The 13,622-nt window shown below is 41.1% G+C and overlaps 1 protein-coding gene across 1 annotated transcript in view; it reads left to right on the top strand.

The window, feature by feature from the left end:
* The window catches only part of DNAJB14 (DnaJ heat shock protein family (Hsp40) member B14), a 197,614-nt gene that overhangs the window by 130,945 nt on the left and 53,047 nt on the right, over positions 1 to 13,622 (top strand). The window contains exon 4 of the mRNA XM_085635858.1: positions 3,705 to 3,890. Within this exon, the coding sequence (XP_085491984.1) occupies positions 3,705 to 3,890 (186 nt within the window). The remainder of the gene's footprint in view (positions 1 to 3,704; positions 3,891 to 13,622) is intronic.

Below are 13,622 nucleotides of genomic sequence, written 5' to 3'. Positions count from 1 at the left end.
GTCCTGCGGGTTAGGGTGACTAAAGTTAAAAAAGATGGCCTCTACTTCGTTCAGAAAGAACTTGGCGATATACCATCGCAAAGTTCCTGACTTGTCTCAACTTTTGTCATGGTGGGGGAGGCCAGACTTGAGACAGTTTTAAAATGTTCTTTAGTAGAATTGTTTGCAGAATTAATTCGCTTTGTAAAGAACGTTTTCTTTGCTTCAAATAGGAGTTGTTTGTAAATAGCCAGACTTTGTCTATACTTCTTTTTCTCCTCTCCCTTCTAATCTTTCCTCCAGCTTCGCTCAAAAAGCATACAGGAAAGTTTTTGTCTCCCCAATTCTTCTGAATACCAGGGGGCTGTGGGATGGGTCCTTGTAGGGCATAGCGTTTTAGCTGGAGCTAATGTATTACAGGCTGAATCCACCCAGGATATATAATGAGTGTCCGCCTCTTCTGGATCAGATGGTAACTGACCGACCGAAGCCATGAGTACAGCCTGTAAGTCTGTACTCAATTCTGTTCCATGCTCTGCTTTGAATCTGGATCTTCGGGCCTTTCTCTGCCCTGTTATGGGTAGCTAGGAGAATTTCAAATTGAACCCCCACGTGGTCTGTCCAGGTCAAAGGCAGTGTGCCCGTAAACCGCAAGTTCGGGTGATTTGAGAAGATTCCATCTAGAGTGTGACCTGCCAAGTGCGTGGGGCTCGTCACCAGCTGAGCCAGGTCAGCACTCCATCAGGTCTGTGAGGGCCACTGTGTCGGAGTCCTCCAATAATTCCAGATGGTAGTTGAAATCTCCCAAGATTGTGAAAGAATCTGAACACAGCCCCTTTTCCAGCAGGTTCCCAATGGAGGATGGGACAGTGCTCCTAGGTCCCGGGGGTCTGTATACTAGAATGCCCTTGAACATGTAATGGTGTAATAGTCTGAAACTGAAGGTGAGCACCTCACAGGCCAGATTAGAGGCTGTATGAAAGGTAGCCTTGAGTGAGTTGTGATATATTATGGCTAAGCCCCCCCCCCCCCTTAATGGCCTATTGAGGTGGTGGCAGAGATACCCTGGTGGAGTAGCTTTCACAATGTCGGGCCTGAGCTATCATCTGTTCATGCTTCAGTAATAAATAAATTTGAATGTTCTCTCCTTCTATAAGCGAGGCACATTCAACACTGTGCTTTACCATGGACCTAGCATTAAGCAGCAGACATTTGTCCCCTGACTTTGCTTTAAGAACTTCTACCTTGATAGGTTTAATAGGCTGGTAACTGAGCCTAGGCAATGAAGTGTTAAAGTTGGGGCAAGTACTGGCCTTGTGTCAAACGCGAGACACAGACATCCAGAGATCTTACCGATTGGCTTCAGTTTCATAAGTTGGGATCTAGTATATCCCAGGATATCCTCCCCCGCTGGTTTACAATGGGCAGGGGTGCTGGCACGGAGCGCGGACATGCGCAGACGGGCTTGCCTTTGGCGCGCTTTCGGTTGCGTGGCCACTACGCAGAAGTGGGCCTTCAACATGACCATGCCTGCACAACCATGCAGGTGCCAACCTCCCCCTTTCATTCTGTTGCCACACAAGAAGCTCCTATAATCAAGGGGCATTATTGCTTGTGACCGTGGCTTGAGAATGGCAAACAGTGGCTGGGATTAAGCAGTTGTTCAGCCTATGTTTAAATCAATGCCTTTGTTTCTTGAAAATAACAAGCTCTGATCCCAATGAGATAGGTTGAGTGTCTGCTGCAGTGATCTGTGCATAATATGCAGGTCATAGTTTTAAATGCCAGCTGGATGTTGTTTTTAAATTTATCACATGTGAGTGTGTCAAAGTTTGACTCTCACAACAGGATTGATTTCGTTTTGTGTTGGATGCTCAACGCAGTGTGAACCTGGGCACTTCCTTCTACAGAGATCATTTTTCTGTGAGTGTAAGCATCTCACAATTAAGTTGCTGAGCGTATACCAGTCTGGTGTGGTGGAGTTTATGGGTGATGCAGTTGGGGGGAGTGTGTGTGTGTGTGTGTGTGTGTGTGTGTGTGTGTGTGTGTGTGTGTGTGTGTGTGTGTGTGTGTGTGTGTGTGTGTGTGTGTGTGTGTGTGTGTGTGTGTGTGTGTGTGTGTGTGTGTGTGTGTGTGTGTGTGTGTGTGTGTGTGTGTGTGTGTGTGTGTGTGTGTGTGTGTGTGTGTGTGTGTGTGTGTGTGTGTGTGTGTGTGTGTGTGTGTGTGTGTGTGTGTGTGTGTGTGTGTGTGTGTGTGTGTTGCACTTTTGTGTGTGTGTGTGTGTCTGTCTGTCTTAAGCAATTTAAATATTTAAAGGGCTGTCTCCATTGCTGCTGACCCCACGTGAATTCTGACAGACACCATTAAACCTGAACCAGACTACATAGTACTGTCAAACACTAACTCCTAGTCTCCCGATGTCTGGCCCATGTTTCAGACTAGTATCTTGTTCAAAGAACAGCGATAGAGTGCTAAACACGCTCGGCTGGAGAAGTAAGAGTGGTAAATATAAAGAAGTCATGGAACCATTGAACAGAAGCAAGATTGACATTGTGCTTGAAAGAAGGAAAAGCATTGGAGAAGATGAGCTTATAAGAATTTGACAACTAAGGCCTCAATTACAAGTTCCCTGTTAAATTTGTAAATGTTACTTCACATATCGTCATCACCCCACCCTTTGTGTGTATTTTTTTTCTTCTTTTTCCCCTGTAAATTGCGACAGACCAAACCATCAGAAATGTGTTCTGAAACTGTCAGTTCAGTCAAAATTTGACGTTGGAAAGCACAAATCCCAAATGCGTTCCTCATTCACTTGGGGAAGCTCAAAATGTTAGGCATTTACCACATCCATTAAATAACTCCTCCCCGGCGTGTTCATGTTTACTGGATCTCTGTCCATTCCAGGCCAGTGTTGTTCAGGGCCTATGTGGCTTACCGACCCATGGTTTCTGCAGTGACTCTTGAGGAATATGACATAGGCAGAACGGAGCTGTGTGCTCTGCTTCCATAAAGGAGGACTATAGAAGATGTGACAGCAATTCTAGCTGAAGCCATTCTAAACAAGTTGGTGTCTATTTGATATCTTTTAGTGCCACGTGGTATGGCTGGGCTTTAGCGAACGAGTGACCGCAGATGTAGAACAGGTAACGGGTCAGAGAACTCTGTTCTCCCATTAATCTCAAGAAATTCAACATGAGAGACCAGGAAGAAGTCAGATTATGACAACACTATTTCTAGCATAGGAACTCTGTAGAGGTACCCTCATTTTATTGTTGTCATTCTCTGATCCTTTTCCAATTAGTTCTGTTGATAGTAATTGTTACATTACAGGCACAGAATCATCTTACCTGAGAAAGAGGATTTGTTCATCTCAAAACCGTTGATGTGAAGTAGCAGTGTGCAAAATGATTAATAAAAGTTGGCACCCAAAAAATTACTTCATGATCCCATGTTTTGGGTTCTAATACAAAGTGACAATTTACAGTAATTTGAGGGTTGATTGATTCTTTAGGGTACAAGTTTCCTTTTTTTTTTTTTTTTTGTACAGTCTGTACTGTTTTCAAGTTTACTGAAGGGTGTTTTTGTCATATGATATGTTGGTACACAAGTTCATACTTTCTTTGTCAGGGATCATTGCGATAATTATGAACATACTCTTCACCCTATATTTTATGCTGCCTTATCTGTTGTGTCCATAATCATTCTGTTGCTTTTGTCTTCGCCAGAAATCGGAAATGCATATGCTGTGCTGAGCAATCCAGAAAAGCGAAGGCAGTATGATCTGACCGGTGGCGAAGAGCAAAGTAGTTCACCCCAAAGCAATGGAGGCTTTGATTTTCACAGGGGCTTTGAGGCCGATATTACTCCAGAGGACCTTTTCAATATGTTCTTTGGAGGAGGCTTTCCAACAGGTAAGTTAGTGAAAACCTCAATTGCTGTCTTCCAAAGTCGGAATTTTTTTTTTTTAAATCAATTGATGTGTGTCTTTTCCCGCAGCAACCACTTATCTTGCAGACACTCTTTATTTAGGGTATCCAATCTCCTTTTTGCTAATGGGACACATGGTTAGTTTTTCTTTCCTTCCTTTACTTGCCTCCAAGTCAATATTATTGATTTTCTCATTGCATCCCAACACTGGTTGGCCCTCATTCTTCGCACATCCAAAACTGATATTAAGTACTTTCCAGCATCTGTGTTGTCCTTAGTCCTGCCCACCTTGTTAGGCAAGGACATTTGGTACACCATTTCTTGCTGCACTGTATATGACGCCACAGATTATGCTGATATTGGCTTGAAGAGGCAGTCTTGAGCATATGGATAATGTGGTTGTATTCCCTTAATCCTTTGAGGAATTGGAAGGAGGTATGAAACTAGCCATTAAGTAGGACTAAGGCACAAGTGCTGGTGTGGAGGAAATTTCCATCTTTCCAGGTGGGAAAATGACCTTGGATGTATCTGCAACTCCTAGCTTCTGTGTTCTTGAGGCCTCCATCTGGATGAATTGGTGGTTGTTTCATTTGTAAGAGGGAAACCATGCATTAGAAACCCACGTAAGCATCCATATTGAGGGTCAAGGCCTTGAAATCAACTGTGTTGAAGGTAACGGAGTAACCAAACACGAATATAGTGACAAAGGGGGCATGGGCATCACCCATTGCACTGTTGCATTTAGACCTGTATCCATACTGGAAATCCATTGGGGAGGCGATTCCTGTTAATTTTGCCTTGGAACTCGCTAGCAACAGTTTTCCTGATCTGTACATTGCGCCCATAGTTGGCCAAGTTGGTCCCTTCACTAGAGGTATGATGTGTACTGTTTTGACTGTCAGCGAAAATGCTTTGAATACAGAGACATTGACATTATTGCAGTGAGTTAATGCTTGTGTTGAGGGCACTTCATGATCACTGAATGAAGGTTGTTGTCCTCGAAGGAGTTGGCTTTTGAGTTCAACAATGATGGTGAGGTATGTGCTGGAGAGAGATTTGAAGGAGGTCCACTTGGGGATGTTGCATGGTGGGATGGAAGGAAGTATATTTGTCCACTTTGTGTCGTTGCGAAGTCCGATCCTGTTTTTTTTCCTATGTGAAGAAAATGTTAATTTATCCGTGAAATGTGAGAAGTCCGTGGGTTTGAGAAAGTCAAGGAGAGAATTGTTGCATCTTTTGCCAGCTTTGAAAATATTACATTTGTTTGCTGGTTTTGTGATGGTTGATTTGTACTATGGAGTTTGCCGATAATGTGATGCTTCTTGAGTGGTGTTAGGTCATCTTGACATTAGATTCAGTGTTGTTGGTGAGTTTTAGAGACCACTGTGGTGCGTTGTGCTTGGATTTGTTAGATCTAATTTTCAGTCAGTTTTTGGGTTCCACTTTTTGCTGAGTTGTGTTCAGCCTTTGAGTGTATTATTAGTGATCAAGTGGAATGTGTATGTGAATGGAATTGGGTGTGTGCGCCCAGGGTATGGGGATAGTTTGTAGTTTGCAGGGTGTATATGCGCAAAGGCACATAATATTGATTTATGATGTTTGTCCTCTGTAGCACTAGAAAATCCCCCATCTGGAACTGATTTTCCTTTTTATCCCTTCATACTCAGAAAGGTGCCCTTAAGAGTTATTACCTGTAGTTAGGAGGTACAACACAACCCCATACATTACCAGAGTAAAGCCAGCACCAAGAGTAATAATTAAGACATGAAACCTATGGAATCCATGTATTTGTTTTTTAAATATGTTACTGCGTGTGTTGTTGCCCTAGAACCAAAGTGTAGAACCAAAGTGTGCTGTCATGTTGCTTCTTTCACAAAGGTTCTCTTCCTACTCTCCCGCTATCCCAGTGTGTATAATTCTCTATTTGTACTAGATAATTTTGCCGCTTGCTTAGACATGACCTCTGCTGCATTGCTTGCAGGGAAGTTTTAGCAATCGAATAGATACAAACACAAGGCAGGTATCCTGTCCCCAGTGAGGAAATTAAGGTTCCAAAAAGGAGAATTGGGCTGTCTAGTTTGAAGCTACAAGAATGGTCTTGCATGCACTTTTGCATTACTTGTGCTTTAACAGAGGAAGGGAAATGCATACAGAATAGGCTTCAACTCACTAAGCACAACACACAACACTAGGCATCCTGTGTGGAGACTTGGCCCGTTCTAATTAAGGATTGATGTAGTTGGTCAACTGAGTTATCTGATGGGGGGGGGGATGTTTATATTTAGAAATTACAGTGGAATGAGAATTCTTGCTGACACTTTGATTGTGGTTTTCTTCTATGTTGGACATAATGGTGCCTATTTAGTTTATGTACCACTGCAGTTTTCTGTCTGGAAAGCTTTTGTAATCCATCTGGTCAACAGGCTGAGAAATTGTAAGTTGCCATGTTATTGTGCCTTATGATTTTCACATAGTCTCATCACATAACCTCTTGCCAGGGCTTTGTCACAGGTGAACCTTCAGCCGCAGTTGGTTGCTGGGTTATGGGCATGTGTGCATCAGTAGTTTGGAAACATTGGGCTCATTGGTGATAAGCTGAATATGTAGAAACTGTGATACTCTTGACTGCCTTATGACTCCATGCCGTGAGGGTTGGGGATACAAGGCACTAAGTATGAACATACAGGGTCTCAGCTCTCTGCAAAGTGACTAGGGATTCTGAATAGGCAACACTACTCAAAGGGGTCACCCGCCCACAGGAATTACAAAAGGCCCAGCAAGGGGTCCTAGTATTTCAAATCAAACACCTAGGGGCTGATCAACACATGTGCTCAAGAGAGCTAATTAACAAAATATTTTTTCTTTTATTTTTATAATGTCATATTTGATCATCAGAATACAAAAATACATAAATAAAACATACAATATTTTTTATATAGGAATATAAATAAATGTGTCCCACATGTAACAATCATAGCTGTCAATCATACTTGCACTCACTCATAAAAAATATGCACATTCACTCCTACAAAAAACACATTCCTAGAACATCACAAAACAATTCAGATGGTAAGACTGCCACTTGATGGTGGGGTGGAACATTCTCGTGTATCCTCCGGATGGTAGGTGGAAACCACTTCAAGGGCACAAGAGTAATTAAACGCCGACGTGTGTTTCAGTGTGGCACCAATAGGGGGGCGACACCTTCATCAGGGTGAAAATTGGTATATAGAGTGGGACACACAAACACGCCGAATATGTCTTGGGAAGTTAGAAATATTCTCTGCGGTTCTTTATGCATGGTCCAGGATAGAACCTACAAGTGAAGGGAAGACGATACCAACGTCCGAAATGGATTATACTTTAATCAGGCTGGGAATCCAAGGAGTTATGAGCGTAACCGCGGACTCCACAAAAAGGGATCGATACTGAATTAGTTTAGATGGCCTGTCAAGTGATGCATCAAAGCGGGCTCAGGGCCAATATCAATGGTGTATCCTTCCTGCACGGGGTTCGTCCAGTGGTCGGCCTAGAGGGGTCCCTTCAGTCTGAAGGGTCTGGTATCGTCTGATTGAGAACATCCAAAGCACCCCCAGAGAAGCTTGGCTGTTCTTTTTCGCTGAGTTGGCATTCTGTTGGGTGTATTGGCCTTTATTTGACTTCACAACGGTCACCTTTGGTATGGGCCTCAGTTTTATAAGGTGGGTTCTCCGGAGCAATAAAAATCTAACAGCCTTAGTCCGAGTTAACAACAACTATCCAAACCCAAATAAAGTAGCAAGTGGTACCGGACGGGGCTGCCCACTCTCCCATTTGCTTTTCGCCCTCTTGGTGTAATCTTTAGTGGAGACAATCCATGGAAATATTGACATACAGGGAATACATATGAATAAAAAGGCATAATTTGGTGATGCACATCTATGACATCCTGGTTATACTGATTGACCCATTGGTATCTTATTATCCTGTTAATGGCAGGATCTCAAGGTTTAAAAGGAATGTTGCTAAACCACATTACTGAATATTTTGATTACACTTAGACAAGCTATGGAATTGTGAAGGAAATTCCAGCCTCTGTGGGCTGAGACCTGAAGGAAGATGGCATTGAACTGGCCAAAATCAGGCCATATTTTTATGGGACGCAGCTATGTTGCATGGTTGAGTTGGAACTCCTGAAACATACCTGGACCGTCATCACTGGCATCCATATTGGTCAGTTGCCCTGACTTCCAAAAAGGAATGCAGCTTGGATACTTTGTTTTTCTCTGGTCACTGAAGCCATGTTTGTGTGAGGGGTATAGTGGCAGTGGGGGACGGGCTTATGACATTCCCCTCAGTGCTAACTCCCCGAGTTCATCCCGCAGTCAATAGTAACTCCTTGTTTCTGTGACATTAGTGGGGAGCTAAAAGAATCGCAGAGGTGTTTGACACGATGGGTAACCTTTTCACAGCATAATGCAAATTTTAAATGTAGCAGAGGTAGATCACCAGGTTACATGTTCTGCACCTCCACCCCAAGGTTCCCTACTTCGGTCTGGCCAATATACCTACTCCATGTGCTCTTGTCATGGAAAACTGACATCATTGCATTACATGCTATGAAACAATAGCTACAGTTGCACTACCCTGTGTGTGTAGTGTCCCTCCTAAGCACAGCCAATGGTTTACGAAAAAATCGTAGGTTTAAATATAAAGATAAATCCAATGGTTCCAAGCAAATTGAAGCCAAAATGTTATTGATGATAGTTTTCCATTAGGATATACTCATTGTATTCATGAGTTTATCCCAAATGCAATGTTCAAAGAAATCCAAAATTCTGTGTGCAGCTGAAGGATAAGCCCCAATGCATTTCGGGTATAATGACTACCCTTCGTCAGGGGAAATATTCCTGAAAACATAGAGATAGGAGAAATTCAAGCGGCCATTTAGCTTACACTGACATTAACTCATGCAGGTGCCTTGTGCCCAGACTCGACAATCCTGTGTTAATAAAAGCGTGAACCCCGAATAAACTAAAATGTGTGTTCTGAGACAAAACATATCGAAATGCGTTTGACGATAATAAATGGTGTCAAATAGGTAAAATATAATGTACCGCCCAGTGTCCAGGTTCTATGAGCGACATTTGGCGTGTTTCAGAAAACAAAGAGGTTAATAAAATTATCAGACGACTGGATAATGTTAATGAACGAAAACAGTAAAAGCGATCAGGATATGTACCGGAAAACAAATCGGTGAAATAAAAGTTCAACAGTGTGCTCGAAAATAATCAACACGTGGTGTTTAGCCGCTAAAGAAACCGGCATCCATAATTACAACAACACCGTTTGTATCCGGTGTGAATGTTTGTTGGAAGTGCACGTACCTTTAGTGTTAGTATAGTTAGCGTTCGGCATGCTCCCGTCGTTCGAAAAAATTCACGCAGCGGCCATTGGTATAACCACAGTTATAAACAGTAAAGAAGGCTGTGTGGACGCTCTGCTAATATGTGGCAGACATTTTGGAATGGGAAATTGATACGTATATCCACTTTGAAAATATAACATGCTGGACATTGAAAACAAAAATGGAAATAAGAAACCAAGGGTGAATAAAGACAAAATGTAATAGAAAAAACGAAAAGCGAAGTGTGTCAACACTGTTCAAAAGTAAGGCAGCCATTTTGAAATGGGAAATTGTGTATGTGAACTACTGAAGCATGAAATGCACAAAATGCTTAAAGTGTAAGGATAAACGTTGGGATATGAATAAGGAGTAAAAACCGAGTGGGGAAAAAAAATGTGAAAAAAACGGAAGTGAGAAATTTAAAATGGGATACAAATACGAGAATATGAGTAACTAAAAAAGTGTGTGAACAGAGTGTATGAAACTCATACGACCAAAGTCGTTAATGAGTGGTTGAAAAAGTGTCCAGTACGTGTTCATCAAGTTTGCGATTGTAGTGTATAGTATCCATTATGACTAATGCTCCACCCTTATCTGCATTAAGGAATCTGATATTGGGGTTATCAGCCAAGTGTCTTAATAGAGCCTGGTCTCTCACAGTCAGATTGGATTGCTTGATTTTATTGTGTTTGAAGATATGTTGCAAATCACGTTTGACCAATGTTTCAAAGGTATCCAAAAGTTTGTGGCTCACTGGAGCCATGTACGTGCTTTTGTAAAAAAGTGTCTCAATCTTAGTGATCGCATGAACTTGTATAGACTCACTTCAGCCTCTAAGTAATTAGAGGAATACGTCGGTACGAATGAAGATCCCTTCTGAAGCAATTTGACTTCTTGACTATTCAAAGAGGTTGAAGCGATGTTGATGACCAAATTATCAGATTCATTCATCTCTGACTCCTTGTTACTCTCTTGTCTGCGGTGGTCTCGGAGGATGTTCCTTTTCTTGCTCCTCCTGGGTCTTCGCTGACCTGGTTTCCTGTTCATAAAAAAGGAACCGCAGATGTAGTAGAGGTTGATGTCAAATTGCTTCAGAAGGGATCTTCATTCGTTCTGTCGTATTCCTCTAATTACTTAGAGGCTGAAGTGAGTCTATACAAGTTCATGCGATCATTAAGATTGAGACACTTTTTTACAAATGTCGTGACAGAACCTCTTGAGAAGACAGACAATACCCTAGCGGGTTTAACAATCAAAAGCACGTACATGGCTCGAGTGAGCCACAAAGTTTTGGATACCTTTGAAACATTGGTTAAATGTGATTTGCAACATATCTTCAAACACAATAAAATCAAGCAATCCAATCTGACTGTGAGACAAGGCTTTATTAAGACACTTGGCTGATAACCCCAATATCAGATTCCTTAATGCTGATAAGGGTGGAGCATTTGCAATAATGGATACTATACACTACAATCGCAAACTTGATGAACACATACTGGACACATCAACCTATTCCAACGTAGAGCATAATCTCACCGCACAATTTCAATCAGTTCTTCGGAACATTCTTGACAAAGCAGTCCGTGCTGGCACTATTGGTGACAAGGAACGGAAATTTCTTATTCAAGAATTTCCGATAAGCCCCACCTTGAGGATGTTACCCAAGATTCACAAAAATCTCTCAGATCCCCCCATGAGACCGATAGTTTCCACCTGTGGATCTTTCCATGAACCAGTGGGTAAATATTTAGATAAACATTTACAGCCATTGGTACAAAAAATGTCCACGTACATCAGAGACACTACTGATTTTCTGAACAAACATCTCGATTCAGTGGAGCGATGACATGTATTTCTGTACCATTGATGTAACGGCTTTATACACTTCAATTCCACACAATCTTGGCATAGAAGCGATTGAATTTTTCTTATTACGAGCCGAATTGGAACAGGATTTCAAAGTCTTCCTACTAGAACTTCTTCATTTCACTTTATATCACAGTTATTTTTCCTACAACAACCAATTTTTTTATACAACTCAACGGTATTTCCATCGGAAATTGTGCAGCTCCCAGCTATGCGAATCTGTTCATGAACAAATTCGAACTAGACAACATCATCAACAACAAAACATTGGAGACTCATTTAATTTTATTCCTACGTTACATTGATGACCTCTTTCTTATCTTGAGCGGCTCAAAACATGTACTAATCGATGCCATCGATCAACTCAATAAATTCAATCAAAAACTTAAATTTACATATAATATCCATAAGTCTCAAATCAATTATTTGGATGTTCTGGTGTATATCAAAGATCACAACATAGAAACAACTTTATACAGAAAGGATACCGATAGGAACTTTGCACTATTCTAGCTTCCATCAACCAGCACTCAAGACGCATTTACCATATTCTCAACTTCTCAGGATTAAAAGAATTATTTCTGAACCCAAACAACTTTCTCAGAATGTGTCTCTAATGGAGCATCGGATTCTTGATAGAGGTTATTCTCAAGAAATCATCGCTAAGGTCACCAATCCGAGCATCATCTAAATCCAGATCTCAGCTTCTGACAACCAACAAAAGTGCCAAAGCAACGTCCAGAGCAGTTAATGGTTACCAAGTTTTCCACTGAGAGTTTCAATTTCAAGAAAATTATTTTGAAACATCGGCCTATGTTGCAAGTTGAACCACATTTCATTTCAAGAATATCTTTTCGGACAGACCTTTGTTTGCTTACGAGAGAAGTAAGAACTTAATGGAATTACTTAAACCGCAAATCAAGCATGATTCAATCATGATACACAAAGGCACTGTACCCTGCCACAATTGTGGCAACTGCAACAATATCATCAAGGGCAATTTCACACAACATCCGACACAAGGATTTAACATCAAGTTGTATGTTACAGCCACTTGTGACTCCAAGAATCTTGTATATATGCTCAAGTGCCCATGTGGCTTGGCATATATTGGCAAAACAGAAAGGAAGATCAAAACCAGACCGAATGAGCACAAAAGTAACATTCGTAACAAGAATATGAAATCTACAGTGGCAGCACATTTTATTAATCATAACCATATAACATCAGCCAACTAAGACATGCGAAACAGTGCCCATTAAGGAAGGCAGAGACAATCGCAAATTTCTCCTTCAGAGAGAGACTTTTTGGATTTACAAAATGAACTCCCTGGCGCCTCACGGACTCAATGACCGCATTGAATTCAGTTCTTTTTTGTAAACAACCACATATTCTCTGTACTGTGTTTTGGTTACTTCCAAACCTCTTCTTCCCAGTCACGTCTCTAACCACCTGTTCACTCACTCTTTACCCTTTTTCTCATTTTCAATATTTTCTTTTCTCTGTTTTTTTTTTTTTGCCTTTTATGCAGATCTTCTTTTTCAACCACTCATTAACGACTTTGGTCGTATCAGTTTCATACACTCTGTTCACACACTTTTTTTAGTTACTCATATTCTCGTATTTTTATCCCATTTTAAATTTCTCACTTCCGTTTTTTTCACACTTTTTTTTCCACTCTGTTTTTACTCTTTATTCATATCCCAACGTTTATCCTTACACTTTAAGAATTTTCTGCATTTCATACTTCAGTAGTTCACATACACAATTTCCCATTTCAAAATGGCTGCCTTACTCTTGAACAGTGTTGACACACTCCTCTTTTCGTTTTTTTCTATTACATTTTGTCTTTATTCACCCTTGGTTTCTTATTTCCATTTTTGTTTTCAATGTCCAGCATGTTATATTTTCAAAGTTGATATACGTATCAATTTCCCATTCCAAAATGGCTGCCACATATTTGCAGAGCGTCCACACACCCTTCTTTACTATTTATAACTGTGGTTATACCAATGGCCGCCGCGTGAATTTTTTCGAACGACGGGAGCATGCTGAACGCTAACTATACTAACACTAAGGTACGTGCACTTCCAACGAACATATTCACACCGGATACAAACTGTGTTGTTGTAATTATGGATGCCGGTTTCTTTAGCGGCTACACACCACGTGTTGATTATTTTCGGGCACACTATTGAACTGTTATTTCACCGATTTGTTTTCCGGTACACATCCTAATCGCTTTCACTGTTTTCGTTCATTAACATTATCCAGTCGTTTGCTAATTTTATTAACCTCTTTGTTTTCTGGAACACGCTAAATGACGCTCATAGAACCTGGACACTGGGCGGTACATTATATTTTACCTATTAGACACCATTTATTATCGTCAAGCGCGTTTCGATATGTTTTGTCTCATTTTCGTTTATTCAGGGTTCACGATTTTATTAACACGCAGGAT

This window comes from Triturus cristatus, chromosome 2_1 (assembly GCF_964204655.1).
Source record: "Triturus cristatus chromosome 2_1, aTriCri1.1, whole genome shotgun sequence".
Classification (NCBI taxonomy): Eukaryota; Metazoa; Chordata; class Amphibia; order Caudata; family Salamandridae; genus Triturus; species Triturus cristatus.
This window is presented reverse-complemented; position numbering and strand designations above follow the sequence as displayed.